Source organism: Topomyia yanbarensis, chromosome 2, assembly GCF_030247195.1.
Source record: "Topomyia yanbarensis strain Yona2022 chromosome 2, ASM3024719v1, whole genome shotgun sequence".
Lineage (NCBI taxonomy): Eukaryota > Metazoa > Arthropoda > Insecta > Diptera > Culicidae > Topomyia > Topomyia yanbarensis.
This window is the reverse complement of record NC_080671.1, coordinates 22,163,645-22,184,703: the sequence shown is the minus strand read 5'-3', so window position 1 is coordinate 22,184,703 and position 21,059 is coordinate 22,163,645. Positions and strand designations below refer to the sequence as shown.

Here is a 21,059-nt window from a genome sequence, read left to right as displayed (position 1 = left end):
TTAATCTGCAAGTAGTCTTATAGTTCAGCTCCTAATGTTTGTTGGGTTGTAAGTGGTTTCAAAATGTATGGAACCAATTTTTCACTGTTACATCGCTTAACGACCTCCCTTTTTCGATGTACAATCGGGTTTACAATGAAATTGATTGTAGAAACAACAAATTTGATTGTATATTCATTGTACATTTTCCAACATATCTAAGCTTTTTACATCGTATTTCATTAAAATGTAACAATGAAAATCACTGTAACTCCGTTATACATTTTTATTCGGGAGATCATCAAACAATTCAATTGCCGAACGATCTGTAATTAATTTAGTTACCGAACTGATTACCAATCGTTCAGACGTTGAAAGTTTGAAAAATAATTTCATTATTTTATTTAATAATTTTTATTTATTATCCGTGTACTACATCGTGAACTACACTGCCGCACATTCATTAGCCCCTCGTGGAGCGATTTGACTGTGAATTGACGTTTCATTCGACAAACTGTCATATTTGAATAGTGTGTGTAAAAGGAGTGATGTGGCTTTACGGACTGCGAGAAAAATCATGAAAAAGTTAAATTTTACTGGTTTTGTACATATTTACTGCCTTGTTTTAGTATTAACTTTAACCAGAAGTAGTGCGAAAGAATGTGGAGATCCGGATTGCAAGAGTAAGTTACAGGATCGGTGTATTTTGAACGGTTGAAGTACTCGTTGAACTTTCTTGATATAACTAGCGAAACAGTACAGTCTGTGGAAAGCGAACAAACAGCTCGTTTCATTGCTCATGTACTAGAAAGTGTAAATTTCTAGGACAACACTTTCAATGTTTTTTTTATGCAGACGTTGTTAACTCATGTTTTTGTCTTTCTCATATTTTTTTTAGCTTCGATTGCAACGGCCTACGCAACGCTAAATTATTTTGGCGGTGGCGATCAGAAGGTAACACTTTCCACGAACGACAAAGTGGAAATCCTGGGGAGAAATATAGGCAAGGATAAAGATTACCTGATCAGAAAAGCAGATGGTAAGGAAGGGTTGGCCAGCCGAAAATTTCTGAAAGAATTGAAGATTTTGGTCAAAAAGGATGATCTTGTTTTGATTCCGGAAAATGAACCAACTAAAATCAACCCTTCGCCAGCTGTTGAACCAAACGTGATAGCTGGCACTACCCTTTTAAGTAATCCGGAAATTACCGAGAAGCACATCACTAATGAACAGCCACAGGCTAGTGAAAAATCGCCGGATCTAGAAATTGTCCCTTCGGCAAACGTTAGTCCGCCAACAAATAGTCTTCCCTCGGAGCCCAATGAAGTACCTAAGGTAGAAAGTAGCGATGCAAAATCGAATGAGACAGAGGAAGAAGATGATGAAGATAATGAGGTTGATGAAGAGGCGGGGGTTGACGACGACGACGACGAAGAAGAAGAGGCTGAAGAAGATGAATCTGAGGAAGTTACAGGTGGATCTAGTGAGCAGATAGAGGAACAAACTGTTGAACAGACTGCCACTACACAGAGTTCTGAATCAAAAAATGAAACCGCTACTGATGATTTGAAGGCTAGTTTACCAGAAAAAACTGAACAACAAGCTGCTGAGAAGATGCAGAGTTCAGAGTTAAAAAATGCGACTGATTCTGTTGATTCCGAATCAGGTTTACCAGAGCAAATGAAAAAACAAACAGTTGAAAATGCTGAACAAATTGTGCAGGGCTTAGAATCAAAAAGTGAAACTATATCGATTGATTCAGAATCAAGCTTGTCGGAGGAAAAGAAAGATGCGCCTGAAATACAATTGACAGAGGAAAAACAGTCAACAATACAGTTAACAGAGGAACGATCAGTCGAAGTGCCACTTGTCGTGATGGCAGCTTCCGAACCGACCGTATTTACTACCCATACTCCTATAGACGAAACAACGAAAGAAGCAGAGCAAAATTCGAATCACATCAATGATACTGTTCTCGAAACATCAACGGTAAACGATTCGATAACTGCCACAATGGAAGAGATTCCAACAAGAGAACAATCTGAAAGCATTGAGTTTTCAACAAAAACAGTTTCGGAAGCCGTAACTACCACGATAGTTCCTGATGATCCGCGCCAAGAAATTCCGGTAACAGAGGAACCAGAATCGTCGACAGAGATACCAGTGACCACTAATACTAATCAAGCTACACAAGAGCAGCTACCACGGCACGAGCCTGATTTACCGAAACAACCTCATCAGCTGCTACGTGGTGGATTGGGCAATTTGTTAGCTCATTCGCATCACCACCATCATCACGGAAATGGTCATCATCATCATCACCATGGTCATGACCATCATCGACATGAAGAAACTAGCCAAGAACAGATTGATGTGCAAGGTCAAACAGACGACGGTGCTTTCCTGGGGAGCCTTGTAGATGGACATACCCGTTCAGGCATAGAAAACAAAGTTATCGATTCGCACGAGCAGCAAGAAGGTAAGCGCTCAAACTGTAGCATTACTTGGCGGTCAGAATATCGTAGATCGGGTAAAATACCAATTTCGTCTGATAAACGCAATGCTCGTGAGCTTTACATTAAGGATGTGTATTTTAGTCACAGTTACTTGCTTACATTCTCTCCGCGAATACAACAAACTGCGTCGTCATTGCTCAAATACACGCTTACGTTAAAATATGATTCACTTTTTGAGTATAAATAGACTGTGAGGGAAGGAAGTGCCAACCACAAAAATATAAACACGTATTTGTTTTATGTTTTTGCATCTTTGTCAGATCGCGTTCGTTCGTTTTACGCGCCTTCGAATACCGATTATAAAACCAAATCAGCGTAATAAGATTTGTTATATCTTCTTTCATTTCAAGCTGCTCCCGAAAACGGATACTGCGACCAACAATCATGCCCGCAGCCTAACCCGGCACAGCCACCATCAGTCCAGCAGCACGCAAATGGATTCCATCATCCAATGGTAGGCAACAAAAATCCATCGTCCGATTCGATGGCCTCCCAACATGAATCACCACCGGCGGAAGATTCGGTTGTTTCATCATCAACGATCCCCGATGAACCGGAACAAGATCATATTGACTATGCTCAAATGTTCATTCTGGAGCTGTTCAAGCTGAGTGATTTAATTTTGCTGCTGGCAATCACTTCCTTCACGCTAATTGTGTTTTCGTTGGGACATTATTTAATCAATAAAAACCGGAAGGAGAAACCGTTGATTTATAAGGTAAATATGAAGATGAAATGTATTCTTTCTCACACTTATACGACACTCATTTCCAGCTAAACATGATTGAGAGGGATCTGATGGCCTCGCACAAGGAGAACGCAATGCTGAAAAGTGATCTGATGGAAACCAGACACAAGCTGACCAGTATCGAAAATAATTCATTTGGATCGAACGATATGGTTATCGCACTTCGTCAGGAACTGGAAGATGCCGAACAGACGAAGCTCGAGTTGCAGGAACAAATAGCCTCACTGGAGAAGGAACTTGAAAATGCTGCGGAGGCAGGGCTGGAATTGAATAAAATGGTAGCGGAGTTGTTGAACCAAAGTGGTAGTGATTCAATTGCGCTTACGGTAGACGAACTGCAGCGGCAGTTAAATGAACAGCAGCAAACGATTCTGTCGATGAACACTACACTGGCTGACAAAAGTCGGGAAAACAGCGAACTGCAAATAGTTCTGTCCAATCAATCGACTAAATTTGCTCAGGAACTGGAAGATTTACAGCAGTCCTTCAACGATTTGAAGCTTGAAAAGCATAATTTGGAAATTGAACTGAATAATTTGAAGAGCGGTCAGAGTTCTCAGGTAGAAACTTTGCGCAAGGAATCTAGCTCCGAAATTAGTAAACTGAACAAGGAAGTTAAATTGTTTCAATCGAAGTGGGAAGATAGCAAGAAGTCGCTAAATGCGGCCGAAGCGAAGCTTGCGGCAATGCAGGAGTGTTTGAACGACGTTAAACGGGGTACCAATCTGGATGGACTAATCAAGCATGTAGATTTGAAGGCGGAGGTCACGGTATTACAGAAGGAAAACTACAACCTACAGGACCGTCTGCAAGGAGAAATTGTAATGAACATCATACTATTAGGGGAGTGATAATGTATCATGTTTTCAATGACGATTTTTAGGTGGCTCGACAACTCTTGGACGATCATGTCAAAATCGTTAACGAAGAAATTTCCACATTGAAGAAGGATTATAGCCAAGCAGAGAAGGAAAAACTGGAATCCGAAACACGATTGGAAGTACTTTCAACCTACTTCAAGGACAAGGAGACCCAATTGCAAAAGTATGTTCATCAGCCCGTGTAAAAAATGTAACATTGTCGAAGAACGACATATATACAATCTTTTGTTTTAGAGAACTGAGCATAAAGGAAGCCATGTGGATGCAGCAGCAAGGTGAAACTACAAGTACCGTGGAGAGGATTCGTACAATGCAGGATGAGATACAGCAGTTAAAGTAAGTATTTGATAAAAATATTAGGGTAAGGATGTACAAGATGGGTCACCTAAAGATTGAACATCAATGGTTCGATATCTCAAATTCAACTGCTTCGCGTGAATTTACCGCAATCAGCATTTAATTTTTAAAAGTCTATTTTATTACTTCCAAGCTGACCAAAGTTTTTCATTTGTCGTGTGTCGACAGAATGAATGAAGAAGTTGACATTTTTTGCATTCACAGCCGAGTTGGAAAGAAAAATCAATTTACAGCTGTAACTTGGCTTGAACCGCAATTGATTGAACGACTTCGCTGCACCGAACGAATGAGTGATTAAGTAAATAACCGAAATGTGGCCTTGAACGCAGCAGTGCATGAATTGACATTCGGTCCTCTTTCAAGCTCAAATAGAAAAGTCAATAATTCGCAGAACACGATAGGAAGCAAGTCAATTGCTTCTAGACATTTTACGTACTTACGTTAGACTATGGCAGTTGGCTTTGTGCTTCGGTACGTGTCACATCGCTATCGAGTGCTGTGCTAAACGATTCAATAACAATCTATTATCTCATCTCTTCTTCTTCCGAATATTGTTGAGCTAATCAATGCCCGCCGACCAGGCTGTGTGCTGTGTAAGGAAACACAGTACCCCAGATGTGGGGCACGGCAATCTAAACTGCTCAAAGATCGCCTATCAATCATTAAGTTATTTGAATTGGACTATGTATGAGCTTTTCCCATTTCAAATATTTTAATGATGCTGCCAATAAATTGGTTGCTGAAATCAACGATGATGTCCAGTTTACAATTCCTCAACGTTTTGTTGAATGCCTTGGAGTAGCATACATTGAACCTGAGGTGGACAATGCTGAACTGAAAACTGCGAAGGCTTTCGATATACCCAAAATGGCTGAGGATTGTAATCCTCTAATAATTGACGCACAACGTACTGTCAAGAAATCGGATGATGGTAAAGACAAACCGTTGCATATCATAATAATTACGTTTCAAGGATTAGATCTTCCGTCACACGTTGAAATCCATCAAGTAGGTACTGTACCCAATCAAACGATAAGTGTACCCGATTCGTCAATGTGCTGTCGGTTAGAACACCATAAATAGAGCTGTTTAAAAGCTCACTTCTTTGTAGCAGTTGTGTCGATGAAGTTGGCTCTGAACATGAATGTGACCAATCTACACCGCGTTGTGTGAACTGCAAAGTTTTCTCATCGAGCAAACGACGATAAAATTACTTAGCAAAAGAGAACAGATGCTGAACGTCGTCAAACCTCTCAAGGTCACACTGATTGGTTCAGTGTTGAAAACACCACACCAACAACATTAGCTGCAATACCACCCAGCGACAAAGAAGGAAAACGCGCATCTCCGCAGATTTATTATCCCGATGTCCCTCCACCCAAACGCAAATATGATTCGAATGCACTTGCACTTGACTTGCATGCCAGTCTCAAGGTACATATTTGTAAATATCGAGCGTCGGGTCAGACGAATTAATGACGACTTCGTCACCGATGTGCTGGAAGTGTCACTCGAAGAAGCAGATATGCGAGAGAATATTAATGTGTGTCTCATCGACCTATCCACAGTATGCAATTCCACTGTAATGTTTACGGTGGTCAGTCCCATATTCTATGGAATTCCCTAACTATATGGGACTGACTTGCGATTATAGGCAGAGCAGGAACTCAACAAACAGCTCATCAGTTCAGTTGTAGCGATGGAAAAATTACGATAATTTCAGTATGTGTACATTCGCAAGCATCAGTTTCTCGAGCCGAGTTTAAGAGCTTCATGTTGTCAGTACAGTACCTGCACCTTATACAATAGCAGGAAGTTTCAACGCAAAACACTCCTTGTCGGACAATTAATCGGAAAATCTCCATGGCCACCTTCTGTCTTAGGTCTGGGATTCGTGTAAACTGGCAATTCTGAATAACAGTGAACCGACTCGTTTCAATGCGAACCGGTCATGGAGCTCAATTGACATCACGTTTGTTTCATCGGAGTTGAGTTTTTTAGACTTTGGCATGTTCAAGAATCACCAATTGAAAGTGACCACTAGTCGATCATATTCGGATCTGCTGCAACATCAATCATAAAGCATAAGGGACCAGTAAAAAAATCACCGATAAACTTGACGAGCTCATAGACAACTTTTCGGACGAACCAACATTTGAGCGCTTTGTTGAATGCGTTTGCTATTGAATTTTTGGCTGTGATACCGAAATGAGTGTCTAACATCTCAAAAATTTCGCAACAATAAAGGGAAAAGGAACTTATAGCAGACAAAGCACTCACACGAGCTACCTACAAGCTGTGGAAACGCTTTGACTCTTTTATATTAAATTTTGTATTTGATTATATTGCTCAGTTTACATTACATTTCTAATTCAATATATTGGGTGTTCAGTGGAGTGACAAAAAAATACGACCCCTGGGTCGATTCCTAGTCCAATCAAGGGTGCTTGATACAAATTTGAGGCAAATCGGACAAATCTAGCAACCGGAAGTTTGTGTGGAATTTTTCGACAATTTACATGGAGAAAGCCGAATAGTTAGAATTTTCACTACTAGGTGGCACGGTATGCATCAGTATACAGTGAAATATTTGGATAGTATATTTAGAAGAATTTTAATACATAATATGAGTCAGCTCTCAGCTAGAAAATTTTAAATTAAGTAGCATTTTTTGTGTTTCGGATTCTCCTCGTCAGTAGCTAACAGCTGACTGGGCCGCTAGCTAGACACTAGATCCAAAACCCAGTCAGCTGTTAGCTACTGACAAGGAGAATCCGAAACACACACAAAAAATATGACAATTTGAGTTAGGTTAAATGCACCTATGCATAAATACAGGGGTTCACCCCAATTTACATTCTGAATTAGAAAATTTTAGTTCTATATGAGATAGAAACTAAAAGACTTCTACAAAGTTGTAGAACATACATTTCTCAGTAATTTATTTGAACATGTCCATATGCTAGCCTTCTTCTTTAAAAAGTTAGTGATGGCCCGCTGTATTCTGTAAAACATGGAACAAAAAATTTCTAGCCAAAAGATGACTCATTTTATGTACTAAAATTTCCACCACCGTGGGCTTGGTGGTGTACTCCAGATTGCAATTTTTTTATACTTGGGGCTTTGTAGCTTGGAGACCTTGGATTCTGTTGGTCTCCAGAATCTAATAGCAACATGGCGCGTGCCTAAGGTGGTGGATAGAAGCGAAGGGATACCCTGACGGCTGGCAGATTGAATTATTTTTGCCGTCAATTCAACTAGATCCAGACCGATGCAGTATCCTATGGTTGTTGGTTCATTACTTATAATCTAAATTCAATATCATTCAATTTACACATGTTTTAAAACTTAAGGTTGCACAGAGAATGCGCAAAATTCGCAAACGAAAAAAGCTGTTTTTTCCACACCGTATGTCAGATCTTCATAAAAAATCAATCAGCGTGTGTAGAATGTTGTTACAGTACTGCTGATTGATTTTTATGAAGATCTGACATACGGTGTGGAAAAAAACTGCTTTTTTCGTTTACGAATTTTGCGCATTCTCTGTGCAACCTTAAGTCAATAGGGATCTTTAATTTGGAAAAATTGTGCCAATTTTTCATATGTATTGATAGCGGGTGTTCTTACGAGTACACTCTTATCATTCTTAAACCTTAATTATTCTTTTCTGATTTTCAAATTAAAAAAAAAACCTGTTTTAATCCACCTAGCGGTGCAATTGTGCCTTTCTCATTTCTCTAAACTATGGCACGGAGGCTTTTTATGTTCAACATAATTGTGGAAATGTCCATTACATTCTTAGTACACTTTGCACTTATACACAATGGCATGCCAGCCACGAACTTGATGAGCTACGTGTCGACGGTGAAACACTTGAAACAAAAAAATATCATACTCCATTAGCCTAATCAGCATTAGATCAATGTTATCTGCTTGCTAACTCATTTTGTCATGCGGGGCTGGGTATGTGAAGAGGGCGAAAGTCCCATGAACGAACGACTCCCCAGCTTAAATTGGTATGCTTTGTGATACAGTGGTGGTTTAAAGATGATGGGGTTGAAAGGGAGGGGTATGAGGGCTGGATGGGGTGGTGGTCTGAGGGGTGATTTAAGGAGATTTTTAAAGGAGGGGCGCGAACAGTAGAGGGGGGGGGTGTAACCCCTCTCCGTAAACCTTCAACTACGCCCCTGTTAAAATCCAGAAACCCTAAACGAGTCGAAAAAAAAAATTGGCCGGGATTAGGTTGACGTTTTTCAGAGTGATTGCATAACCTTTCTATATGAGAAAGGCAAAAATGTGCCAAAATCCAAAAAAGTGAATCGTAGTCAAATTTTTTTTTCGAGTTTGCATCAAATCTCGACGTTTCATGCACCTTGAACACATTTAGCATCAAAAATAAAAATTCTATTTTTAATTTTTCCTATAGTTTATATGAGAAATTTCTGTGTGGCCGCACTCTGAAACCCGTAATTCCGGAACCAGAATTCCGATCGATCCAAAATTCAATAGCAGCCGATGGGAAGGTTGCACCTTTCATTTGAGACTAAGTTTGGGCAAATCGGTCCAGCCATCTCTGAGAAAAATGAGTGACATTATTTGACACATACGCACATACATACACACACACATACACACACATACACACACATACATACATACACACACACATACAGACTTTTTCCGATCTCGACGAACTGAGTCGAATGGGATATGACACTCGGCCCTCCGGGCCGGGATTAGGTTGACGTTTTTCAGAGTGATTGCATAACCTTTCTATATGAGAAAGGCAAAAATGTGCCAAAATCCAAAAAAGTGAATCGTAGTCAAATTTTTTTTTCGAGTTTGCATCAAATCTCGACGTTTCATGCACCTTGAACACATTTAGCATCAAAAATAAAAATTCTATTTTTAATTTTTCCTATAGTTTATATGAGAAATTTCTGTGTGGCCGCACTCTGAAACCCGTAATTCCGGAACCAGAATTCCGATCGATCCAAAATTCAATAGCAGCCGATGGGAAGGTTGCACCTTTCATTTGAGACTAAGTTTGGGCAAATCGGTCCAGCCATCTCTGAGAAAAATGAGTGACATTATTTGACACATACGCACATACATACACACACACACATACACACACATACACACACATACACACACATACATACATACACACACACATACAGACTTTTTCCGATCTCGACGAACTGAGTCGAATGGGATATGACACTCGGCCCTCCGGGCCGGGATTAGGTTGACGTTTTTCAGAGTGATTGCATAACCTTTCTATATGAGAAAGGCAAAAGAACAAATCTCGACAAACATATAATTACGGCCTAAAAGCCAACTGTCAAAATCCACTTTGAATGGAAATTCCGGACAAACCGTCACTAGTCGAACACAGTTCACAACAGTTTATGAAAGAGAAAACTTTTCTCTTTCGTTTACTACCAACATTTGTGATTGGCGTGTAACGGTTTGTCCGGAATTTCCATTCTAAGTGGATTTTGACAGTTGGCTTTTAGGCCGTAATCATATGTTTGTCGAGAAATTAAATTCAACCAATGAACTGACAGTTGTCCTACTAAATGACGTATCTGCAAATATCTCGTTCGCCTCATTGTTAACTGGGACAGCACCCCACACAGCATGATCTGGTACTTTGTCAATCCGCTAGCAGCCTGCCATCCCAAGTTTCATCTGCCAACTATGGTAAATCTGATGAGGCAACCTATAGAGTCGTGCAAGTCGTATGGGTTTGGATGTGTTGTTGTCCTAAAAGGAAAGAAACTAAAAAATGTTTTTTTCAATAGTTTCGGGCTTAAAAATTGAAAAAGGACTGAGATATTAACTCACGGTGCTAATCTGCATCAGAATATGCCTTAATCCGTACACCCCTAAAGATCCCTATTAGCCAAACTATTGGGATCATAGCAATTTAAACCCAAATATGAAGTAAACATCATTCAATTGCACAATGTATTAAATTTAAAATTTAAGTGAACTATCCAAAGTATTGGGACCAGTGTTTCAAATAAACCACACATTTCACACCAAGGAGCCTGTTTCCAAAGGAGCGGTGGAAACCAATCATTGTTATGCACGTTTCTGGGAGTGAGTAAAAAAATCAAAGCAATCCAAGTGGGTTTTGACTCTTAGGTTTTCGCTCCTGGTTTTGGCTCCTCCTGTCCACTCCGGTTTGTGATTCTTGTTCTGTCGCCGTTTCAAACTTTGCTTTGCTGTTTAATTTCTCAATTATTCCAGCAGAAGGTACAGGGTGCGCCAGCTGGATGTATCCTTTTACAACATTGAGCAACTTCGCCATTTTTAGCCGTTTTCACAAGTAAACAAGTTTTTTAGGATATTTAATGCCATTTATGATAAACCAGGTTTATTATACAATATTTATTTATTTATTAACAGATTAAGGCCGAAGTGGCCTGTGCCGTATACAAAAGATTCCTCCATTCCACTCGGTCCATGGCCGCGCGTCGCCAGCCACGCAGTCTGCGAAGGGTCCGCAAATCGTCTTCCACCTGGTCGATCCATCGTGCTCGCTGCGCGCCACGTCTTCTTGTACCGGTCGGATTGCAATTGAGAACCGTTTTCACCGGGCTATTGTCCGACATTCTGGCTACGTGCCCGGCCCACCGTAGTCGTCCGATTTTCGCGGTATGACAGATGGGCGGCTCCCCCAACAGCTGATGCAACTCATGGTTCATTCGCCGTCTCCATGTGCCGTCTTCTATTTGCACTCCACCTTAGATGGTACGCAGCACTTTCCGTTCGAAGACACCAAGTGCGCGTTGGTCCTCCACGAGCATGGTCCAGGTCTCGTGCCCGTAGAGAACTACCGGTCTAATCAGCGTCTTGTAGATGGTCAACTTCGTACGACGGCGAACTCTGTTCGACCGAAGTATCTTGCGGAGGCCAAAGTAAGCACGATTTCCTGCCACGATGCGTCTACGAATCTCTCTGCTGGTATCATTGTCGGCGGTCACCAGTGAGCCCAAGTACACGAACTCTTCAACCACCTCGATTTCGTCGCCACCGATGCAAACTCGAAGCGGGCGGTTCTCATTCTCTTCTCGTGAACCTCTTCCTATCATGTACTTTGTCTTCGACGTGTTGATGGCAAGTCCGACGCGCTTGGCTTCTCTTTTCAGTCTGATGTAGGCTTCCTCTATCTTCTCAAAGTTTCGTGCAATAATATCAACGTCATCGGCGAAGCCAAGTAGCTGAACGGACTTTGTGACAATCGTACCACTCGTGTCGATCCCTGCTCTTCTTATTACACCTTCCAGCGCGATGTTGAATAACAGACACGAGAGACCATCACCTTGCCGTAACCCTCTGCGTGATTCGAAGGGACTCGAGAGCGTCCCTGAGACACGTACTACGCACATCACCCGATCCATCGTCGCCTTCACTAATCGCGTCAGTTTGTCCGGGAATTTTTGAACTTAGCGTACCCGATTTACCCTAAAAACTACTATCACAACCCCGCACCAAAATGGCTGTCGACCAGTGTAATTGATTCTTCTGTCGTCTTCAGACACCTGTCTTTAAATGATTTCACAAATATTCAGATGTGCGGCTGGTGTTTACATGGAATGAGCGACAATCAATCACGAATAAACAGTTTCAGTCGAAAGTTCTGGAAATCGTTTTTTCGGTGTTTAGGCTAGTTTTCACCCAAAGGATATAAATAGGTATGGTTTCACCAATATTCAAATAAATTTCTCATATTGCATACTAGCTCCCATTATGAAGTTGCCAGGAAAATAACGAATTCCCCGACTGGAGAGAATTTTACCAAATGGTGTCTGCTATTAGCACATAACGAAACAAACTAAATACAGTAACCGTCAAGCTAGCTAGTCGCTGCTTCGAATAAATGTTCCTTTGGCGAATAGTCTCCCGAATAGATGATTCGTTTGTCACCGTCAAACTCCTGGATTCAAATGATACTAACATAAACAAATCTGTAGTATACTGGTATGTTCGATTGGCGCTCCATATTGATTACTCTGCCCGAAATATACTTTCGAGATATGTTCTCAAATATTTCAAATGTAATACAGAATTTGTGACCATATTTCCGACTGATTAGTGGAAAAATTATACAATTCCGATTAGTATAATGAAAAATACTAACGTTCAAAAACTATCAATCCTGTTTCTTCCGAAATTTTGAAAACGAATCACCATATTGAAAGGTGAAAGCACATGTGATGTAGCTATATATTCCGTGAGACTAAGCTCTATTTTCACACTTAGTGTCTGTTACACCTTATGCATTGTAGATCTAATACGAGTTTGTTTAAAATCAATCGAAAGTGTGTGGGCACGGAACATTGATCAATTTTTCTACATTTTTTCGAATAACTTTCTTCAAATCAGGTAGTCGTAACTGTTTGCATTTTTAAAACAAGTACTGGTACCCATAGATTGAAAACGTCCAAATTGTTTGGTAATTTATTTCGTTTTACTATCAAAATAAAATAAATTTGTTGTAAATTTTCATTCGTTGTTTTTGGGGTAACTTTGATCAGCAAAATATGTGTATCGAAATATGAAGTAACGCCACCGACAAACTGACATGACACTGTATTTTCAAATTTGGCAAGATATTATTAGAGAGTCGACGCAAAATTTTGTAACTCGTACTGTCAAACGGACGTTCGTTTGACAGTACGAGTTACGAAATTTTCAGTCAACTCTCTAATAATCATCGAAATTACTCTATGTAACTAGAGTTCCTCCAGTAGAAGTTTGGACAAGAGAAAATAGACAACCATAGTTTCAAGGCACTTGGCTCAAAGAAGTTGGGCTATACTTGAAATAGAAATCTATAACCTTAGAAATATATGTTCTAGTTTTGTTGAACATTTGATAAACAGCTGAATAAATTTTGTAAACATATATATAAACAATATTTGACAAAATATGAGGTAAATCAGGGCAAATGGCATACACTGCATTTTCGGCGAAAGATCTACGGTCCGATCGTAAATCGTTTCATTCTCGGAAATGGAATAGTTTATTAATCAATGTGATAATAAATCACGAAGTTGTTGTAACGGCATTTAATTAGCAAGGCACTGGAAGGTGAAGTATATTTTTCAATATTATGAGCCATAGTACTCAAGAGAGAGCAAGGAGTTGAAGGAAGAAAGTTTATAAAAGCGTGGAATAGAGTCATTTAAGCAAGCTTAGAGTTTGCCGGCGACTTAACCTTTTGCATGCTACCGCAGGAGTTAGGATCTTTTGGCATTAGAATGCAAATCACCTGAGTCTGCGGCATGTCCGGACGAGCGTAAAGTAACTTGTTACTTCATGCTGTCGGAACCGACTTGAAGTTGATTCAATTTTTTCGATTCACTTTTCATGGAGTCAACCAGAGAACAAAGCCAGTCAATACCGCAATATTGTCCGTGCTTTTCCAAAGGAGACACGATGATTATTTTTCGTCGCAGCAAGATTCGTAGCGCTATTCGGCGCACGATTCGGCGCAATGTATTTCTTATGGGATGACACTTTAATAAAAGGTGGTGCAATTTTGTGTAAAAACCTTATTGTAAACAAAACATACGAAAACCTGAAACTTTAGAAGCATAGTTTTAGTCAGTTTTATTGAGAAATTCAGTTAAAGTAAATAATTAGCACACATTAAACTTGAGTAATACATATTTTTCGACGTTCTTCGGCATTTATTATCAAATGCGCCCATTCAATTCGTTGCCTCAAAATGATTAAACGACTCGTTTCCAATGAAACGTACAATACTTTCTACTTAAAACGTTAATATATGATGCTCCGCTCATTTGAATTCGTAAAACTTCTGCTCGTTTGAATATGTCTTGTCCAGACTTTTACTAGAGGACATTTAGAAAAGACATGTTAAGTAATGATGTGTAACTCATTATAAAGATGGAGCTACTGTTCCGAGTTTAAATTATTTGCCAAAAAATTTCACTGAAATCGTTCTAGTTGTCATGTCAGTTTGTCGGTGGTAACGCTCCAAATGTTGTGTAGATTGCATATCTGCAGGCGATTTTTTTACCCGATATTGTGTCGTTTCGTAAAAAAAACAAAATTGCGTGGAAGGATACGGCCGATTTTTTTTCTCGAACTTTTTCGGGAAAATTGTCGAAATAAAATAGCAATAAAAACCTCGGATTTTTTAAATAAATTATTGGACAAAAATATTTACGGTTTCTAAAAAAGTGATCAGTTCAATTGAAGTTGGTTGATTTCATTAATATACAAGGAATTGTTTGAACGGATTGAAACGATGCAGGAATGCTGCATCATTTTCAATGTGAATTTGTGGTCATAAAAGTACATTAAATGACAAAATAATCGTTGTCGGTAGATGCTGAGCATGTTTAGAATATGGTTTGTATTTTGTTTGGATGATGTTGTTATGGGGAATCATCTTATCGTACGTCACTGAAAAAAGTCTCATTTGATCAATCTTACCCCGGTGATCAAAGATACCCCGTTTTACGGCACACAATCAGGGGCACGATACGTTACTGTTTGTCCAGTAAATAGAATTGATTGTTTATTCAACAGATAACTATATTGCCCATAACAGCATAAGAGTCCCATGTTGAAAAACAGCAAGCCGAGAAAAACGCTGTTCAAGAGTGTCCCATCCATTGAGCCAAATGGATGGGACAACCATGTTTTGGTATTTTTTTTTTGATATTTTCTGAACAAACCCGGTAATCTTGTTTGTGCAGTGTGATTAAGTGGTGATACAGAATACAATCCAACGGATAACTCATTTTCGACAAAAATCCACATGGGACTCTTATGCGTTTATGGGCATTATAGTGGAGTCATTATTAGCATTAGCCCATTGCGAGATGAGAAGATAGACTGCTCAAAAATTGTTTATCTGTTTCGAAGTTTCAAATTACCACATTTCACTCGATTTCCAATATTTCCGCGATCGAATATCCGAAATAGACACAATCGAACTTCAAAACGACTCAAAAACGCTGTTCCATGGGAAAGTCAACTGTGTTGGTACAAAAGAAAACTCGCTTCTTGGAACAGTCAAACTTAAAACTTACTATATTCATCATCTTCAACCGTTAATCAAATTAAAATAATATATTTTGTGCTTAAATGTTTGAATGAACGAGAGAAAAATAAACGGACAGTGATGAATTATGGAGTGTCTATTCCAAATTAGAAAATACCACGATCTACGGTTAGGATTAGATAGTCTTGTGACCCATCTTGCTCTACCTTACCCGGTAGGTTACATTCGATGTTGTTTGTGTTTCATGTGTCGACTCTTTCATGCAGCTCAGTTCATTCGCTTATTGAGCAGTACGAAGCACGGTATTTTGATTTTTGTTATGTTTTTAGCCTTAGTAAACGGCTAGCAATTTTGATCTTAGTATATTGCGTCTGTTTTTCTGACCTGTGTGTTTGTGAAAGGATATTTTCAACAATATTTTACTAATTTCAGATCCCAAAACGACAAGTTACGTGTAGAAATCGAAGCACAAACCACGGCCCATAAAGCTCAGTACACGGCTTTGGAAACACGGTCTCACGATGCATGGCTTGCGGCCCGACAAGCCGAACGACGACTCGAAGAAGCTCGCAACGAATCCAGCGCCTTGAGGCGTAAGCTGACAGCTCTCGGGGATGTTTCCGCAACTAACCCAATGACAGGTAAATTTAAAGCGGCATTTCGAAGGTCTATTCCGATAATAAATCGTGTATCATAATTTCAGATGGCATGCTCCCAAACCCGGTTCCTCCGCCAGACCTAAACCACGCAGCCTCTTCACCATTACGAGTGGAGTCTCCAAATGCTCCCATGATGGGTCTTCCTCCACCTCCCTTCATCCCGCCACCGTTCGGGCAACCGTTCCTCCCACCATTCATGCCTCCTCCGCTGCCAGGAGAGATGCGTCCTGCTCCTCTTGGGCGACTTATGTCTCCACCCCCGAATCGGTACAGTCCTAACATGATCGACACACGTGACCGGTTTAGTCCAGATCGTGGTCGATACTCTCCGGACAGCCGATATGATTATTCTGTGATGTCCAACTACGAAACGGAAACCGATTTCAGTCCACCACCTTCACCTCCACCCCATTCTCGGCGGTCCAACTATGACCGCGAACGCGATCATCGATCCGATCGGGATCGTGACCGTGATCGGGACCGAGATCATGACCTGCGTGATCGAGAGCGAGACATAAGGGAACGAGATGGTCGAACCAGTGGCAGTGGAGGAACTGGTGGAAAGTATCCGAAAGCGTTTTCACCACCCGGAATGAGGACCACCTCCCCGCCTATCCAGGATCCTAGGAATAAAAAATATCAAGGTAGTAGCAATCATTACTCCGATGAAGAGTTTGACGAGTGGTAGAGCCTGCAATAATATGCTCAGCGTGAATTGGAGTCGCTTTAGAATATTTTGCGGGAAACAAAATCTATTCAGTCTACCCATTCTATGTTGGATATTCTATACGCTTAGCTAGAGATGTTCATTTAGTAATGCACATTCATAAACACATACTAGTGGTGCTCGCACATTACTCTTATTGCCCAAAGATAAAACCAACCGCAATTGGAATGAGCAGTTCAAATTAACTTATTTGCGGTGCGTTCATTGCTAACCAATCATTAAAGGGCGCATCCTCCACCATCATCCCGGTGTCACTTCCGAATCTATAACCTTGTGCCCACTAGTACAATCGTTAACAACTTTGAATAATGTTCTGATTGGGCAATAGTTATTGGTCGAAAAAACTTACTAACGATATCAACAAAAAACAAAATAAGAAAATACAAACGGAACGTATTCAGAAGAAGTTGTGCCGTGTTCATATGTACAAAAGAAAGCTCATTATCAGTCGTTGTCCTCCCACGATCACTAACAAGTTGCTTGTTTAATTTTGGTTAAGTGCATGGCTACTATTTAATATAATTTATATTTGCTTACAAATTATGCTATGAAGCCTTTACGGACTTGTGTTGTTTCGTCCGTAGACGTCCTAGACTTAATATTGAAGACATTTCATGCGATTTTTCTGTTCTGGCGTTTTATTCTGTTCCTATATGTTAACGTTTTGATTTTACGCAGTTTGTGCAGTTTTTTGTTGGGTTAGCATTCTTCACATTTGCTCGATGGTCCCAAACTTTACACTTCATTCGCCTTCATTATAGTAGAAGTGGGGCTGAAATGCACCACTGCACGCAATAGAATCTAATGCACGTGTGCCTGAATCGCACAAATTTCCTGTTGGTTACCTCCTATGCCTCGACTTCTGCAGTGTTGTAAAGGGTTCTGGCATTCCAAATAAGTAATGAACCTAGACGAGACAAGTCTATTAGTTTCTTTCTACAATTTTAGAACTCGTTCAATCAAAGTGGTACATGAGTCACCCATCGTAGGAACAATGCTTTCATAAACTTCTCAGCACTTCTTCCTCACACAAAAAGGATTTAATCACATCTCGAATTTTCGATTCATGATTCAAAGTACCCGTATTTCTCGATCAATATAAACAATACACCAAATTCTTTTTTTGCACGGGGGATGCGTTCCGTGCAAAAAAAAACGTGTGAAAAAAATCCGTGTTATTTCGAGAAACCGTGTAAAAAAATCCGTGCTATTTCGAGAAACCGTGCAAAAAAAATCCGTGTTATTGTGAGAAACCGTGCAAAAAAAATCCGTGCTATTTTGAGAAACCGTGCAAAAAAAATCCGTGTTATTTTGAGAAACCGTGTAAAAAAAAATCCGTGCTATTTTGAGAAACCGTGTAAAAAAAATCTGAATTTTTTTTTTTAATTAACAGCTATTTTCTTATGGTATTTAACAATGAATACTGTTGGACATTTTAAATGCACAAGGGGGCTGTCAATGTGCCCAGTAGAAGTTTTTTAATTTTTCGAGGAGGTTTTTTAGAAAAATGTAAGTTTTTTTTTTCGTTAAAAGAAGTTATTGTCCTTTGAAAAGCAATAGTTAAAATGGTAAAATGTTTCAACTATTTAGAGTTTGTTAACTTTTTGTAGATTACACTGTGCTACAGTGATTTTAAACTTTTAAAATGAACTAGTATAACAAATGCGATACAAAGTAATGTACACACGAAAATTTGAAGCAAAAAAACATTTTTTGGGACCTTTGCCACAACAAAATTAGCTACGTTGTCATTTTCAGCCGATTTTCGGTTTTGTAACATTTGTTGAACGAAGAAAACTAGACCTTTCGAACAGTATGCGGTCATATACAGTTTGGTAAGAAACATTGTTCGATTCTGGGACAACAATATCAAAATTGTATTTTTTTGCGATTTTTTCATGTAAATGGTTATCTTCTCATAAAAAGAATTTTCATGAAAAGTAAAAAAATCATTTTGATGCAAAGACTCTTGCGCAATTGAAATGTCAGAAATTGTCAATTTTCAGCGGCCTATTGACTTTTACTTAATTAAATACTCTTTCCTGGAAAGAGGCAGCATTTGCCATTTTGCAATGTTGACATTTGCCATTTTGCAATGTTTGATTAAAAATTCTTTCCTGAAAAGTTGAAAAATTCGTTATTTTTCACTTAGCGAATCTAGTTTTTTTAACGACTGCAACCTATGCCATGGTGGATATCGGTCCGTCCCGCGAGGCAAACTTTGCAAAATCGTACGAAATTGCGACTATCTGCCAATTAAACACCGATCTTCAGGAGGACGATAAAGTTTTGTGCATGTGTGTCTCAAAAAGTGTGATGTCCTCTAATTTGTCTACTTCTAAAAAATATTCTCCTGCCAGTGCGTTTGAGTCGTCTATATCTATACTAAACCAATTTAGAATTAGAACCGCCTTTGTTTCTATTCTTTTCTTTCGTCTCCTAGGTCTGAAGCGGATCAATCGACTATTAATAAATATGATAAAATATGCCAGCAGTATTGGCCCTTATTCGCAAATACTTTATTCACTACAACTGTGCTATATTTCTTCTCGATCTTATAACAGAATTTGAAAATCTCTGTTCTAAATAGTCGATATTAGTAGTTGTTATGATGTACAATACATTAGGAAAATATGCTAGTAGGACCACTCATCCACAAACCAGTCATGAACACATCCGTACCAACGAGAATGGATCATACCAGACGAAGGCCACAGGTCCAGCACCAACTTGTCCCATCTCAGTAAAAAAATAGACTTGTGCCTGTTCCTAACTCTTTGAAAGCTCTATTAAATCAGAGATCACTAATTCGTTGATAAAAAGAAACATCAGTCGTTATCTACTCAGACCAAACAATACGTATTGCGTATCCCTGCATATTAAAATCTCCGCTATCAGTTTCTAGCTTATCAAACTGAACAAGCAAAATTAATATACATTGTGTAGTGGCACTACCCGGGGGAACTTGGCCAAATACCAATTGCTCCATTGCCAATGCGATGTGATATATGAACCGGAATATTATTTGATGATATCTAAAAAGCATACAATCCAATACAAACCATAGCCTAACATTATTGATTTTCAACTACCATAACTTGAATTTTGATTAACAACTCTTTTCCTAAAATTGAAAAATACGCGATTTTTACACATTGGCAGATCATCCCCATTTGTATTGCAAATATCCAATGCCATTTATTTTCAGCTGGCGTTACTAAATGCCTATTAAAAAAAAATATTTTTTTTGCACGGTTTCTCGAAATAACACGGATTTTTTTTGCACGGTTTCTCAAAATAACACGGATTTTTTTGCACGGTTTCTCGAAATAACACGGATTTTTTTTACACGGTTTCTCGAAATAGCACGGATTTTTTTTGCACGGTTTTTTTTTCACGGGATGATCAAATCATTAAACTGGTATATCGAAATAGGTGCTTTATACATAAAAATCGTGTTATTTTGCAAAACCGTGCAAAAAAAGTCGTGCAAAAAAAATCCGTGCAAAAAAAGTGCGTGCAAAAACAGAATCCGGTGTAACGGGAATAGCTCGTTCTAAAATTATTCATCATTAGTTTCACTAGGTACAAAGTCTGAAACAGTCGCGTCGCGGCTATCGAAAGCGGTAACAATTTTTTGCAGTCTTCGTGAAATAGAATGTTTTCTTATGGTGTAAAATTGAGTTTATACTTACGGAAGTTACCTTTATCCAGTTCCATCACCTATGTCATTCATTACTGATATCATTCAACAAGTTAGCTTAAGTAGATCGTTTCATTTTCAGAAACCTAAAACACGTAGTTGAAAGTGAATTGGAATTAAGATGTATGTAGAAGGGAACCGCGTAATGACCCCAAGTTCATTAAAATGCACGTGGTGATTCTAACGGTGTTTATGTGGCGAGGATGCAGGACAATAGACATATATCTTTCTAACTAATAATGCATCAGTACTTTAATTAATTTGACCTGCGAAAACATGGAATTTTCTGGAAATCACTGAAAAAAGAAAAATTTCAAACCGACATTTTATATGGTTTCATATAAAACCAGAAAATATTAATACTAAGCTTTTCTGGACCAATAACAGATTTTCCTCCTGAGAATATGGAAAATTGAAGCTCTCAGATACCTAC

The 21,059-nt window shown here is 39.2% G+C and overlaps 1 protein-coding gene across 3 annotated transcripts in view; it reads left to right on the top strand.

The window, feature by feature from the left end:
* The first annotated feature begins 516 nt into the window (after window positions 1–516).
* The window catches only part of LOC131682638 (transport and Golgi organization protein 1), a 36,259-nt gene continuing 15,716 nt past the window's right edge, over window positions 517–21,059 (top strand). For 2 of the 3 annotated variants that reach the window (XM_058964286.1, XM_058964288.1), the window contains exons 1-9: window positions 517–662; window positions 878–2,458; window positions 2,846–3,213; window positions 3,270–4,064; window positions 4,127–4,287; window positions 4,359–4,460; window positions 15,804–15,839; window positions 15,970–16,178; window positions 16,241–16,840. In XM_058964286.1, coding sequence (XP_058820269.1) covers window positions 557–662; window positions 878–2,458; window positions 2,846–3,213; window positions 3,270–4,064; window positions 4,127–4,287; window positions 4,359–4,460; window positions 15,804–15,839; window positions 15,970–16,178; window positions 16,241–16,840 — 3,958 coding nt within the window. In that variant the 5' untranslated portion in view covers window positions 517–556. The remainder of the gene's footprint in view (window positions 663–877; window positions 2,459–2,845; window positions 3,214–3,269; window positions 4,065–4,126; window positions 4,288–4,358; window positions 4,461–15,803; window positions 15,840–15,969; window positions 16,179–16,240; window positions 16,841–21,059) is intronic. The other variant, XM_058964287.1, reaches the window with a different exon arrangement.